General features: G+C 36.8%; 2 protein-coding genes across 3 annotated transcripts in view; both read right to left on the minus strand.

The window, feature by feature from the left end:
* Positions 1-16,051, minus strand: part of LOC308279535 (F-box-like/WD repeat-containing protein TBL1XR1) — a gene marked incomplete at both ends in the record, with an annotated part of 935,328 nt that overhangs the window by 588,932 nt on the left and 330,345 nt on the right.
* Positions 1-16,051, minus strand: part of LOC308279543 (ubiquitin carboxyl-terminal hydrolase 9X-like) — a gene marked incomplete at both ends in the record, with an annotated part of 146,498 nt that overhangs the window by 75,119 nt on the left and 55,328 nt on the right. For both annotated transcript variants that reach the window (XM_080719669.1, XM_080719670.1), the window contains 7 exons: positions 3,457-3,735; positions 4,125-4,255; positions 5,796-5,916; positions 6,824-6,973; positions 8,023-8,263; positions 12,320-12,531; positions 13,575-13,670. In XM_080719669.1, the coding sequence (XP_080575795.1) occupies positions 3,457-3,735; positions 4,125-4,255; positions 5,796-5,916; positions 6,824-6,973; positions 8,023-8,263; positions 12,320-12,531; positions 13,575-13,670 (1,230 nt within the window). The remainder of the gene's footprint in view (positions 1-3,456; positions 3,736-4,124; positions 4,256-5,795; positions 5,917-6,823; positions 6,974-8,022; positions 8,264-12,319; positions 12,532-13,574; positions 13,671-16,051) is intronic.

Raw genomic sequence — 16,051 nt, forward strand, 5'->3', positions numbered from 1 at the left:
TTCTCTTCTAAATTTACATGTACAAAACCACTACTTCTCTGTTTTGAGAAATTTCAAGAGCCAGGCATGGTGGCTCATGCTTGTAATCCCATCATTTGGGAGGATGAGACAGAAGGATTGCAGTTTGAGGGCAGCCTCAGCTACTTAGTGAAACCCTATTTAAAAATAAAGAATAAAAAAAAAAAATAGGGCTGTGGTTTAGCTCAGAGATAGAATGCCTTGGGTTCCATGTTCACACCTAAAAAAAAAAAAAAAGCAACATTGTAACTCAGCATGTTGCACACCTGTAATCCCATACTCAGGAAACTGAATCAGGAGGATCTCAAATTTGAGACCAGACTCAGCAATTCAGTTAAGACTCTCAGCAATAGAGTAAGACCCTGTTTCAAAATAAACAATAAAAAGGAGTAAGGGTGCAGCTCAAAAGCAGAATGCTCCTAGGTTCAAACTCCAATACCACTACAAAATTTAAAAAAGTAAAATCTACAACATCAAAAATTCAACCTAAGCTGGGCATGGTGGCGCATGCTTGCAATCCCCGCGCTTGGGAGGCTGAGACAGGAAGATCACGCAGGTTTGAAGGCAGCCTCAGATGGCTTAAGAGACCCTGTTTCCAAATAAAATATAAAAAAGGTTTGGGAGTATAGCCTGGAGGTAGAAGGCCCCTGGGTTCAATCCCCAGTACCACACACACACACAAAAAAAATCAACCTAAAAATATTAAGAATATTAAATACATGCTTATTATCTACCTTCAATAACCAAAAGACTAAATTTGTTTCACTGACTTCCCTATCAACTCTTCCCATATCATTCAAAATCATTTTGAAGCAAATGAGAATTCAGCACAGGGACAATTCTACCTTAAAATTAACACTTATCCCTTTTTATTTTCTAAAACAGGGTTTGGGGTAAATTGCTGAGACTGGCCTGGAACCTATAATCCTCCTGGTCTCAAGCTTCCCTAGTACTGAGAGTTACCAGGCATGCAGACGCATTTTTGTTTTTGTTTTTTTTGCTGGTCTGGGAATGGAACCCAGGAGCATTCGATCTCCAGGCTACACCCCCGTCCTAGTTTTTATTCTTTGAAATAGGGTCTCACTGAGTTGCAGAGGGCCTCGCTAAATAGCTGAGGCTGTCTGCGAACAGCGATCCTCCAGTCTCAGCCTCCAGAATGCTGGGATTACAAGCATGCGCCAGCACACCCAGCTTGACTCTTTTAAACAAAACCACGCCAGGCAAACTTTTCTCTTAGACAAAAGCACACACTATTTTTACATGTTGATAAAATTAATAACATCACAATATTAAATAATCTCATTCAAGCTGGATGTGGTAGCATATGCTTGTAATCCCAATATTTGGGAGGCTGAGACAGGAGGATCATAGCCTCAACTACTTAGTGAGACCCTGTGCAACTTGCTGGAGCCAGCGAGGTCGAGATCAGAGTCCTCTGAGTGGCCAGGCCATTACTGGGGCCGTCAAGAGTGGGATCGGAACTTGCAATGCGGCATGCACAGAGAAATATCATAAAAAATAAAAACCAGATGCTTCCCCTAATCAGCAATAACTAGGAGGAAAGGTGTAACAGGAGGAGGTCGAGTTATAGAAAGGGTCCTATAGTGAAGCAACTAAGGTGACCAATCAGAGGGGATGGGATGGGGGAGGATGGAACCTCTTTAAAACTCAGGAGGTATGTAAACAAATGAATCAAAAATAATTCAATCATGGGATCGAGGGAGGGGAGGGAATGGGATAGGGATTGGATGAGGGCTAATTGGATGATGTGTGCTTGTATATCCTCTCAAGTCTTGTATTCCAATGTGATGTATGATTACAAGGCACCAATAAAAATATGCTTGTAATCCCAGTATTCAGAAGGTGGAGACTGAAGGATTGAAGTTCAAGGACAGCCTCAGCTACTTAGCAAGGCCATTCACAACTTAGTAGGAACCTGTTTCAAAAATATAAAGACTAAAATACAGAACAAGGGGTGTAGCTTGGAGGTAGAATGTCCCTGGGTTCCATCTCCAGTACTGGAAAACAAACACATCAAAAACCAAAAAGAAAAAAAAAAAACCAAAAAAACAAAACCAAAAAAACAAAACAAAGAGCAAAAATGAGAGTAGAGGTGTAGCTTGGAGGTAGTTGTTTTTTACACACACACACACACACACACACACACACACACACACACACACACACACACACACACAGAGAGAGAGAGAGAGAGACACATACACACTCCAAATTTCCCTGATTAACACCTTAGTTATATATGGCTGAAGATATTTCTAGAGATGTCTTTAAAAAGCTGGGTGTAGCCAGGCGTGGTGGCACAGGCTTGTAATCCCCGAGATTGGGAGGCAGAGACAGGAGGATCAGCCACCCTGGCTTAAGACACCCTGTTTCCAAAAAATATAAAATGGGTCTGGGAGTGTAGCCCAGAGGTAGGAGGGCTTCCAGGAACCCCAGTACCTATGAGATGTAGCTCATAGGTAGAATGACCCTAGTTTGAATCCTCCCCAGTGCCAAAATAAAAAAGTAAAAAGAAAAAGATATAAAACAGTGCTAGGGATGTTCTTCAGAGGTAGATCCCCTTTTGGTTCAATTCAAGCTAAAAATACATATCATGCATTTAAATCTTTATAATCTTTTTTTTTCTTTCCCCTTCTTGTGGTACTATGAATTTTTTGTGGCGATGGGGATGGAACTCAGGGGCTCTACCTCTGGGGTATGCCTCCAACCTATTTATATTGTATTGGAAACAGGGTCTCACTAAGTTGCTAAGAGCCTCACTCAGTAGCTGAGGCTGGCTTCGAACGTGTGTGATTCACCTGTGACAGCTTCCCAAGCGCTGGGATTACAAGCATGCGCCATCATGCCTGGCATGGTACTGTGAATTGAATCCCAGGGCACTGCTATCTCTGAACCACAACCCATCCCCAATCTTCTTTTTTTTTTTTTAATTTTTTTGTGGTGCTGTGGATGGAACCCATCTACCTCTGGGCTACACTCCCAGACCTATTTTATATTTTTATTTGGAAACAGGGTCTCTTAAGCCAGCGAGTCTGGCTTCGAAGCTGCGCGATCCTCCTGTCCTGGCCTCCCAAAGGCGGGGATTATAAGCGTGCACCACCACGCCCGGCTATTTTTGTTTTGTTTTTAAAACATGGTCTCACATGCTACTGAAGATATCCTTCTCCCTATACCACCATGCCTGGCTAAATCTCTTTTCAGCTATGGTTTAAAGAAAGATTTAGGTAAGGTATTTACAAAACTTTATATAATTGAATATTAAAAAGAAAGTGAAAAGGCTGAGATGTCTTTCAAATAAATATAATTAAAAATTTAATACAGTATCACTTGACAGAACAAATCTGCTACATATTCAGTTACTGAGTTTTCTAAAAAACATTTAGAATAAATTTCAAAAGAATTCTTAAAATTTATTACCGGTGTTGTAGGATCTGTACCATCTAAAACTGGCTGACAGGCTTCAGCTATAGCTCGAACATGGCCATAGCCAACGGCAGTTAATAATAGTTTGGCTATTTTAAGTGCATTAAAGTAGGCACCCCTACGAGTTTCTGTATCTGTATTTGGCAAGAAGTTATTTCTTATTAGCATACTCAGTACAAGGGGTAAGCCACCACTTTTCAAGAAGTGAAACTGAAAGTCAGAGGAAATATCAGCCAGAGGTACACCAGCAGGCATTAGCAAAGCATAAACTACCTAGAAGAAAAAAAAAAAAGATGATAATTAAAAGTTGTGAGAAAACAATTCAGTAACCACTACACCTTTCACTAATTCTAAAAAAACTTTTAAATAATTTTTTTTTTTGGTGGTACAAGGGATGGAACCCAGGTGCATTCTACCTCCGAGCTACATCCCCAGCATATTTTTTTATTCCTTCTTTTGAAACAGAGTCTCACTGAGTTGCAAAAGCCTCAGTTAAGTAGCTGAGGCTGCCTGCAAATGGCCATCCTCCTGTCTCAGCCCCCAAATGCTGGAATTACAAACATATACCACCATGCCTGGCCTAAGAAAAAAGTATTTCTTTACAATCTTATAGTTTTGTTTTATTTTACAAAAAAAATCATTTTTGCAAAGAATAAACAAACCTCTGTTAGGTAGAGAACTTGGGAGGCAGAAGAACCAAAGAAAAGTGAGTCAAGAGATGGACCAATGTTGCTTTCTCCAAGATTTGCACTGTCCAGACAAATAGCTCTTAATCTTTCAACAGTTGTGCTATCTGCAAAGAAAAGAAATACAGTAAATCATAATCCATAGGCAATTGTAACTTCACATTTGATATTTTGAAAAGTATTACCTAAAGTATAAAATATCAGTAAATATTGATTAAGGTGAGCTATTAGAGCAAATGTTATGGCATAAACAGACATGAACTAGCTAATGATCAACCAGGGCTCTTTAGTTATCAACACAAATTACGAAGAAATAGTATCTTATTCAGAAACCTTAACATGTACTCCTTCTATCCACTTGAGACTGATACAAACAAAGCACACATAAAATATGCTGGAAAAAAAGTTTTTCTTAAAACACAAAAGGTCTTCTCTTAGGACTTATTAGGAAATAACTCAACTTAAAAATCAGATATTACTCCAAAGAAAGTATGGGAATAATGAAAAGCATATGAAAAACTTAGTATCATTCGCTATTAAAGAAATACAAATCAAAATTACACTAGAATACCATTTTGACATCACGGGGATAAAAAACAAAATGTTTATTTGAGAGAGTAATGTGTGAGAGTACTGAGATGCAGGCTCCTGCTTAAAGGGTTAACAACTTAAAGGGTTAAGCAACTCTGGCTCCTGAGAAGCAGCTTGGAATGCCAGGCTGGGAGGCAAGTATACTTCATCTAATCGGTGAACTACATGTTCTGCCAAGTTCCCTTGAAGGTCAGGAAGCAGCTCCAGGCCTCTTTGTATGTCCTTCCTGATCTAGACATCTCAGAAAACTTATTAGTATGATATACAGCTTGAGATGTTATGAGTGGTCACAGGTGTTCTTTGCTTCTATTTGTAAAACAAAGAGTTGTTTTAAGTTTGAGATTAGTCCTTTGGTTTTACTTATACACATCCACTGTTGCTATAAGATAACCTTGTAATGTCTGAAATAGCTAAATTAATTAATGTAATCCATAGAAGCGTTCTCTATAAAGTCTGAATGCTCTCTCAATAAAACATGCAGTTGTACATGAAAACCTGCATCCCCTGTGTCCTGATTAAGTGGCTTTATCCTCGGGTCTCCAGTGCACTAGACACTGACAGTAATGGAGGATAAAAATGACTAAGGAAAAAACTCAACTTCTGAACTGTATAATAGTATTAAAAAAGTCTTTTGCTAATTTTTTTTTGGTGGTACTAGGGATTGAATACAGGGGCATTCAACCTCTGAGCAATGTCTAGCAATAATGTATTCTTTCATTTGAAAAAGGGTCTTATTAAACTATGTCAAACCTAAGTTGCTAAGGCTGGCCAAGAACTTGTGATTCTCCAGTCTCTGCCTCTCTAGAACAGGGATTACTATTATGTACCAACTTGCCCAGCTGCTACAGTATTTTTTAAAATCTTATGTGCCTAAATATTTTTCCTATCTGTGAAAAATTTTTCACCAGCAATGATGTAAAAGACAGATGATCAATATTACAGACAATTCCACAAAGTATATGTGACTTGGAAACAACTTGTTATAATTCCCTTTTGTCCAATCAAATATTTAGCAGGCTATTCTTTGTAAGGAGTTTGAGTAGACCATTTTCTTACCTGGTGGCATAAGTTTCATAAGTATTCTTGCTCCATCTCTAAGAGGTGCCATATTCAGGCTGCAACCTAGGTCTGCAACTTGCCAAAGGAAAGAGATGTATCTGGGATGCAGTGACATTATCTAAAATATAGAATGCATAAAACATTCATCTGCAAATATCCATGAAAGGTTTTTATTAATGAAAAATTGATCTGGTCACTGTCCCCAAGTATACTTTTTCTAGAGGTCAATCAACTTGACCACTTCCTGAAAATATCTTGTCTTTTCACTTTCATAAATCTACTCATTCTTCATAATAAACTTAGTCATTAAATTTTCTTTTCTTTTCTTCTTTCTTTTTTTTTTTGTGTGTGGTACTAGGGTTCCTGGAAACCCTTCTACTTCCGGGCTAAACTCCCAGACCAATTTTTATATTTTTATTTGGAAAAAGGGTCTCTTAAGCCAGTGAGGCTGGCTTTGAAGCTGCATGATCCTCCTGTCTCCGCCTCCTAAGTGCGGAGATTACAAGCGTGCGCCACCACACCCGGCTAGTCATTAAGTTTTCTAAGCCACTGTACAATTTTTTTCCCTATTGTTTTATAGGCTATAATTTCAGATGGTACTCAGATGCTGTTTATATAATGCATCTTGCATCTCAGGCGTTCAATTGCTAATTTAATTATTCCAGGAATGCAAATCTATCTGGACACATCAGTAGACATAACAATTCTTGAGAGGATGAAGAGAAAATCTAAGAAAGGTAGGAGGTGTTGGTTCTTTAGATATGAGAAAGGTAGCAGATCATATTTTCCTAAAAAGTCTTAAAAGCATAGGAATATTTTCTAGAATTATATATTTAAGAACATGTTAATTTGATATAACATTATAAATTTCAATAAAATAAGGAATCTATGTAGAACTAATAGTTAGCTTCAATTTTTTTTACATTCTGACCCATCTGTGAAACTATAAGCTCCCAAGAAACATCCCACACATTTTTTCATATTCCTAATGTGCAATGTGATTCATTTTATACATAATTACTTACCACCCCAGGTAGACAACTTTCCACTTCTGGATTGGGATCATTACTGTAGTGATTACAATGGTTTCCAGGAGACCCAGTTGAAGAATCAGAAGAGCTATCAGGACTTGAAGGCATATTGGAGTTTATTTGGGTAAGTTTGGCTGTTATTAGCTGAAAATGGTACATATTTAGAGGTAAAGACAAGAGAAAATACCTTTTTTTTTTTTTTTGTGGGTCTGGGGATGGTACCTAGGGACATTCGACCTCCGAGCTACACTGACTGCCCTATATTTTATTCTTTATTTTGAGTCAGGGTCTCACTAAGTTGTGGATGGCCTCACTAAGTAGCTGAGGCTGTCTGCAAACCGCGATCCTCCTGTCTCAGCCTCCCAAATGCTGGGATTACAAGCTTGCGCTACCATGCCCAGCTGAGAAAATACTTAACATATTAACATAAAGAAACGAGAAATATAAAAGTATCTGGGAAGTTGGTACATAACTGTAATTCTAGTACTTAGAAGGTTGAGACAGAAGAATTGCAGGTTCATAGTCAGCTTTAGCAATTTATTTAGCAAAGCCCTCAACAATCTTATATGAGACAGGTGTTTGCCATGAAAAAGTAAGGCAAAATGCCTGTGGCTTCAATTCCCAATATGACAAAGAAAAAAAAAAAAAAACAAGAAATATTAAAAGGCCATTTTCTAATGGTGTTCTTTTAGAAATATACTTAAAATATGCTTTCAGGAATATCTACTGAAGTACAATCTTTCATTTTTATCCCTGGGGGATTTATTAGTTTTAGGACTACATATAAAAACTAAAATTGCATGGAAGCACAGGGTCCTTATATCAACTGGAATAATATTTGCATATAATCTACACTTTACATCATTTCTAGATTAATTGTAATAACTAAGGCAAATTAACTGCTATGTAATAGTTGCTGTTTTGTTTAGGAAATATTCTGTACATATTCAGTTCAGTAGGTCCATATTCAGTTCAGTACAGATGCAATTTCAAAAAATACTTTCAAACAGGGTTGGCTGAATTCATGCATATGCAACCTTCTGATACATAAAGCAAAGTTGTGACACCTATCTGAAGTTACAACAAAATACCAATACAGAAGCATGCACATAATACTTAGATGTTCAATACAAATTTATTGAATAAAATATCTAACCATTTTGAAGGGATATTTGAAAAGTGTATGCACTTACTGATTTATCTTTTAAATTTAACTGTCCAATTAGCTTTCTGTCATCTTCAGAATCTATCAGCTCACCACCTATAAACAGTTCAATTTTTGTATGGGCTACATTGGCTTTAATACGGTTAAGAATACATCGTCGTACTGAACCAACTGTATCATTTGTATGAGATAATATGTCCAAGTCATCAACTTGTCTGCCCTGGTTTGGAAATCGAACTGTAAGTGACAGGTGTTTGCCATGAAATGCTCTGAGAAGAAAGCAAACAAACAAACAAAAAAAAGAAAAAGAAAGTTGTGACACCTATCATATCTGAAATTATAACCCAAATGCCAATACAAAAGCATGCACATAATATTTAAATGTTCAATAAAAATTTAGTGTATTTACTGACGCACATTCTCATTCAGCTGTCCAAAAATAAATAAATAAAATGAAGATAAGAATTTAGTATTTTCTAAGTAAGCAAAATAGTTAAATAACTTATTTTGCTTCCAGTTCATGAACATTATGCCTCTTTAAAGCTACAAAATCACTTAGTCCTAGAAATGTTAACAATCATTCCATTTTGTTAATCTTCACATTATAGATAAGAATGTTTCTTCTTATGATAAATTATAGACATGAAAAATGTTTGTTAGTTTTGAACTAAATAAGTGCATTTTATTAAGAGTACTTTTTTTGCGGTGTTGGATGGGGATTAAACCCAGGGGCATTCTACCTCAGAGCTACACTCTCAGCCCTGTATTTTATTCTTTATTTTGAAACAAGGTCCTAATGAGTTGCAAAGGGCCTCAGTAAGTACCTGAGAGGCTGTCCTCCAACTGGGATCCTCCTGTCTCAGCTTCCCAAATGTTGGGATAACAAGTGCACACCACGGTGCTTCACAACAGTACTTAAAAAATAAATTTCAAATTTAAAGTACGTGTTGAGTATTCTATACATATCCAAAATATTAACTCCAGAAATGTTTCAGGTTGGAGCTTTTTTTTTTTTTTTTTTTTTTTTTTTTTGTGGTACTGGGACTCCTGGAAACCCTTCAACCTCCAGGCTACATTCCCAGACCTATTTTACATTTTTATTTGGAAACAGGGTCTCCTAAGCCAGCGCGAGGCTGGCTTCGAACCTGCACGATCCTCCTGTCTCTGCCTCCCAAGCGCAGGGATTACAAGGGTGCGCCACCACGCCCGGCCAGGTTGGAGCTTTTTAATTATCTTTGTGTGTGTGGTACTAAGGATTGAACTACATCTGAGCTACACCCCCAGCCCTTTTCTTTCTTTCTCTCTTTCTTTCTTTCTTTCTTTCTTTCTTTCTTTCTTTCTTTCTTTCTTTCTTTTTTCCTTCCTTCCTTCCTTCCTTCCTTCCTTCCTTTTCTTTTCTTTCTTTCCTCCCTTCCCTCCTCCCCCCTTCCCCTCCCTCCCTCCCTCCCTTCCTTCTTTCCTTCTTTCTCCGGGCTACACTCCCAGACCTATTTTACATATATATATTTGAAACAGGGTCTCTTAAACCAGCGAGGCTGGCTTAGAACCTGCGGGGTCCTCCTGTCACCGCCTCCCAAGTGTGGGAATTACAAGCCTGTGCCACCACACCCGGCTTTTCTTTAATTTGAATTAAGGGTCTCACTAAGTTGTAGAGGGCCTGAATAGCTGAGCTGGCTGTGAACCTGTGATCTTTCTGGTTCAGCCTCATCAGTACTGAGATTATAAGTGTGCACTACCACACCCAATGGCATCTACCTCCAAGCTACATTTCCAACCCTTTTTAATTTTTTGTTTTGAAATGGTCATACTAGGTCGATGGGTTTCACCAAGTTGCGGAAACTAGTCTCAAACCTCTGATCTTCTTGTTTCAGCCTCCCAAGTACTAAGAATACAGATGTGTGCTAACAAGCCTATCTTAAATTTTTATATTTTCAAATATTTGCATATACATAATAAGGTATTTTGGAGATAAAACCCAAGTCTAATCAAAATCTTTTAGGTTTTGCATATACCCATGTGTGTACATAGTCTGAAGGTAATTTTATGTAGTATAATGTAGTATTTTTTTTTTTTTTGAGTGGTCCTAGGGGTGGAACCCAGAGGCTTTCTACCTCTGGGCTATACTCCCAGACATACACACACACACACACACACACACACACACACACACACACACACACACACATATTAATTTGGAAACAGGGTCTTGCTAAGTTGCTGAGAGCCTCACTAAGTAGCTGAGGCTGGCTTGGAACCTGTGCGATCCTCCTGTCTCAACCTCCCAAGTGCAGGGATTACAATCATGCGCCACCACACCCGGCTAATGTAGTAATTTTGTTTTATGTCAACATTATTATTTTAGTGCACCTATATTTTGACCTGTTACATGGAATCATGTATACGATTTTCCTCTGGTGGCAATTAAATGATGCTCAAAGTTTTAGATTTTGTAGAATTTCAGACTTTAGATTTGGGAATTCTATCTGTATCATCAAAAATATTATTCTCTACTTAAAAATAAGATGAAGAACAAACAACATTCAAAAAGGGATATTAAATTTCACATTTAAATGTGCTTATCCTATTAAAATTTTCCAAAATTAGAATGTCATTTAAATTTACATTAAAATATTATATAACAATTCATATAAAATATAAACCACATACAATTTATGATTATGCTAAACTGGCTATTATTTATCAAATTATTTTATAGTAAGTCTCAAATTTAAAGAAGTTCCTGCAAAGACCAAAACTAATTTTATAATACCACCTGAATTAGTGGCTCTTAAAAATTTTTAAAATTTGATCCTAGGCATTCTACCTCTACGCTACATACCCAGCACTTTTTAATCTTCTTCTTCTTCTTCTTTTTTTTTTTTTTTTTTGTAGTACTAGGAATAAAACCCAGGGGCTTTCTGCCTCATGGCTACACTCCCAGACCTACTTTTATATTTTATTTGGAAACAGGGCCTCACTAAGATGCTAAGAGCCTCACTAAGTAGGTGACACTGGCTTCAAACCTGTGCAATCCTCCTGTCTCAGCCTCTCAAGTATTAGGATTACAAGCATGTACCATGCCCTGCTGACCTTTGTAAATCTTTGAGACAGTGTATGGCTAAATTGCCCAGGCTGAATTTGAACTTATAAACCTTCTACCTCCTGAATAGCTGGAAATTACTGGTGAACACCACCATGTCCAGCAAGTATTTCACTTTTCATGATGTAAATGTATAACATAAAAAAAAGGCTGAAAAACTAGTGCCATACTTGATTAGTATTAACAATTTAAAAAAGTAAAAACTAAGCCGGGCGTGGTGGCGCACGCTTGTAATCCCCGCGCTTGGGAGGCGGAGACAGGAGGATCGCGCAGGTTCGAAGCCAGCCGCGCGCTGGCTTAGGAGACCCTGTTTCCAAATAAAAATATAAAAAGTAGGTCTGGGAATGTAGCCCCGAGGTAGAAGGGCTTCCAGGAACCCCAGTACCACCAAAAAAAAAAAAAAAAAAAAAGTAAAAACTAGAAATATATGAATAAGAATGACTTACTAAAATATAATAATAAAAATATGCTATTAGAAAGGGCATACTTAAGGGCTTGAGTTATAGCTCAGTGCTACAGTATCAAGTATAATTTCCTGGTTCAATTCCCAGAAACAAAATTAGAAAGAGAGAGAAAGTGCATACTTAAAAAAGCACATGCAAGATATAAAATTTTATTTCAAATATTTTTTTTTCTTTTTGTGTGTGGTACTGAGAATGGAATCCACAGGTCTTCTACCTCTGTGCTATTTTAATCAAACCAGGCTATTTTAATTTTTTATTTGGAAACAGGTCCCACTAAGTTACTGAGGCCCTCACTAAGCAGCTGAGGCTGGCTGCAAACCAGTGATCTTCTTGTCTCAGTCTTCCAGACACTGGAATTACAAGTGTGTTCTACCATGCCTGGCTCAAATGTTTCAAAACACATTAAGCCGGGAGTGGTGGCACACGCTTGTAATTCCACCGCTTGGGAGGCTGAGACAGTAGGATCACAAAGGTTTGAAGCCAGCCTCAACTACTGAGTGAGGCTCTCAGCAACTTAGTGAGACCCTGTTTCCAAATAAAGTATAAAAATCGGTCTGGGAGTGTAGCCCAGAGGTAGAAAGCCTCTGGGTTTGACTCCCAGTACCACACACACACAAAATAAATAAAAATAAAATAAAATACATTAAAATCCAGAAATAAGAACTTTCTTCATTTTCCTCTTAATCCACTTACTGCTTTCCTAATAATATAAAGAATTATTAGATAATTGTAAATTAACACTAAATCTGTTTCTCACAAACCTTGCCATAGGTAAAATCATTCTTTCCTCATGATAATCATTGTCACATTCATTTATGTACTCCCTTAAAACAGTTAATACTCGAACCATTCGGATGGCTTCCTGTTTAACACAATCTGTACAGTCTTGTTCACCATTCAAAATACATAATGTATCATATGAGGCTTTCAAACGATCAAAGCAGGATTGAATGAAGTCTTCATGTATAACCACCTACAAAAAATGAACCAAATTGTTTATAATTTAATACTTGTGACATCAAATCCCAATTAATTTAAAGGTAACCTCTCAACTATAATCATAATTAACCAGTAATAAAATATAAGTTTCTACAACAAAGCTAATCTTCTACAAATGAACAAGAATTAAACCAAATACATTTTTTAAAATGGTGGTGCATGCTTGTAATCCTACTACTTGGAAGGCTGAGACTGAAAGACTGCAGATTCTAGGAAAGCAGTAAATATGCAGGTTAAGAGGAAAGTGAAGAATGAAAGTTTTGGCCATTTCATCCCACAATTAATGATTAAAATGTTTTCAATCATCTAGAAATAATTATCATGGCAAGAATATAAATTATGTTTCAAATAAATGTTCTTTTAGTTGGTACTCCGTAAGAGACAAATATGGATTCAATGCTTAGGAGATATTGAAAGCTGGGCATGGTGTAATCCCAGTATCTGGGAGGCTGAGACAGGAGGACTGAAGTTCATGGATAGCCTCAGCCACTTAGTGAGGCCCTTTGCAATTCAGACCCTGTTTCAAAATAAAGAATAAAAAATAGGGCTGAGGGTGTAGCTTGGAGGTAGAATGCCCCTGGGTTCCATTCCCAGTACCAAAAAAAAAAAAAAAAACCCCAAAAAACAAAACAAAAAAAAACCCAAAAAGAAAAACCTGAGAGTTTAGGAGAGGAAGACTGGGAAAGTGGGGCATGGGGAAAAACCTGATGAAAGGAACACTTTTATTGATGCTAGGTACATACACAAAATTATCAAACCCAATCTCAATATCAGATACAGGGAATAGTAAGGAGTACAGTGGGAAAGAGCGTTATCTCCTTTAAATGAAGTATTCATGTTTGTTCTTATCATTTTGAACTTAAATTACAATGTTGAATTACAAGATATCAATAAAAGTATATTAAAATATTTTATAAGAATTAAAACTAATTTCTAATTAATTTTAAGTTATCATGCTAAGTATAAAGTTATTTTAACCCAGTAGCAGTACAAGTTTTTATGCTCTTCAATCCTCACCTGATTGACCTGTAATCTTGGGCCAAGATTTGTGTATATTTCCTTAAGAAGATCAATAGCTCTGTTAGCAATGTCATCATTACTCTGAATCACAACCTAATTCCAAAAAGATTATAGTATTAACACCACCGAGGATGCATTTTTGACACAAATTTAAAATATTTTCAATTATCTGAATATAATCTTCAGTAATATAAGGATAAGCTAATTTTGTTTATTTATTTTTGTAATACTGGAGATTGAACCCAGGAGCATTCTACCCCTGAGCTATATATCCAGCCCTATTTTATTTTTTATTTTGAAACAGTGTCTAAGTAGCTGAGGCCAGCCATGAATCTGCGATCCTCCAGTCTCAGCCTCCCAAGTACTGGGATTACAAGCATACGACACCACCCATGGATATAAACTAATTTTAAGACTCAAACAAAATTAGGCAATAAATGATTAAATAAAAATTAGGATAAAGCAACTGTTTAAGAACACAAAACATTTTGAAAAATATTTCTCAATTTGGCAATTTGTTTGCCAAACTGGGAAGTTTTGATGGGATAGTGTAAACAATTAAAAAGAAAAAAGAAAAAGAAAAATCAAGAAATTCAGCTGAACGTGGCTCACAAGGCCATAATCTCAGTACTTAAGAGCCTGAGACAAGAAGATTGAAGGTTGAAAGCTAGCCTAAGAGATCCTCAGAAACCTAGCAAGACCATGTTTCAAAATACAAAATAAATCTGGTGTGGTGACCCATGATTGTAATCCCAGTACTCAGGAGCCTGAGAAAGGAGGATCTCGTAGGTTCAAAACCAGCTTCAGCTTAGTGAGACTCTCAGCAATTTAGTGAGACCCTGTTTCCAAATAAAATAAAAAATAGGTCTGGGAGTATAGCCCAGAAGTAGAAGGTCCCTGGGGTTCATTCCCAGTATCACATACATACGTAATACATAATACATACATATGTGAGCCCAACATGGTGTCTGTAATCCCAGCATTTGGGAAGCTCAGACATCGTAAGTTCAAGACCATCTTTAGCAAGTTAGCAAGTACATGTCTCTCAAGGTTAAAAAAAAAAAAAAAAAGTCTGGGGGTGTAACATGGAGGCAGAATTCTCAGGGTTCAATCCCTAATACCAAACAACAGCAAACAAAACAAAAAACCCCAATGAAAGAAACAATAATCCTTAGAAATTTTATTTAACACAATGTAGTCTCTCACCACCTTCAGCAACTTCTGTAATGTTTATTCTGTAATAAATCAGTGAGTTTTATTAAACTAATTTAGAATCCTCAACTTCAAGTTTTTCAGGGATGTCCGTCTAAGAAGTTTATTAAGAAATCAGAAAGGAATCAAATGGGAAACTGAGAAAAGAGAAGCAATATTTTGTTTCTCACTCTGACCAGTTTTTTTTTATTTAAAGTGGTTATGCCAGTTAAAGGACTTTAAGGAAAACATTAATTTCAATAAAACACCATAAGAAATATTTTCTTAGATTAGCTAAAATATCTTCTTAAAATAAATAAAAGATAAAAAAATATCATGTAGACGGGCGTGGTGGCACACGCTTGTAATCCCTGCGCTTGGGAGGGGGAGACCAGAGGACTGCGCAGGTTTGAAGCCAGCCACGTTGGTTTAGGAGACCCTGTTTCCAAAACTAAAATAGGTCTGGGAGTGTAGCTCGAAGGCAGAAGGGCTTCCAGGAACCCCAGTACCACCAAAAAAAAAAAAAAAAAAAAAAAAAAAAAAAAAAATAAATAAATAAATAAATAAATAAGTAAGTAAATAAGAATCATGTAAGCTGCCAATAAACAAAGTTATGGTTTTAAAGATGGCAATATGCTGGGCATGGTGGCGCACACTTGTAATCCTATCATTTAGGAGGCCTGAAACAGGAGGATCCAGGTTCATGGCCAACCTCAGCTACTTAGTGAGGCCCTTTGTAACTCAGTGAGACCCTGTTTCACAAAATTAAAAATAGGGCTGGGGGTGTAGCTTGGATGTAGAATGCCCCTGAATTCATCCTTATTACTGCAAACAAACAAACAAAATAAAAACCCATAAAATAAAGGCAATAAGATATTTAAAAGTTATTTATATGTAGTTTATAGCTAGCTATTTAAATATATCAAAAGTTAGTTGGGTGTGGTGGTGCATGCTTGTAATCCCTGTGCTTGGGAGGCAGAGACAGGATGCGCAGGTTCAAAGCCAGCCATACTTGCTTAACAGAACCTGTTTCCAAATAAACATATATAAAAATAGGTCTGGGAGTGTAGCCCAGAGGTAGAAAGGCTTCCAGGAACCCCAGTACCACTGGGAAAAAAAAAAAAATATATATATATATATGTATATGTATATATATATGTATATATATACATATATATATATATAAAATATATATATGTATATGTATATATATAAAGTTAATCAGTTTCAAATAAAAGTATTTCAGAAACATTTCTTAAGTGTTATTTTACTATTTGGTCACT

The sequence above is a fragment of the Muscardinus avellanarius genome (genome assembly GCF_963383645.1).
Source record: "Muscardinus avellanarius genome assembly, chromosome: Y".
Taxonomy (NCBI): domain Eukaryota; kingdom Metazoa; phylum Chordata; class Mammalia; order Rodentia; family Gliridae; genus Muscardinus; species Muscardinus avellanarius.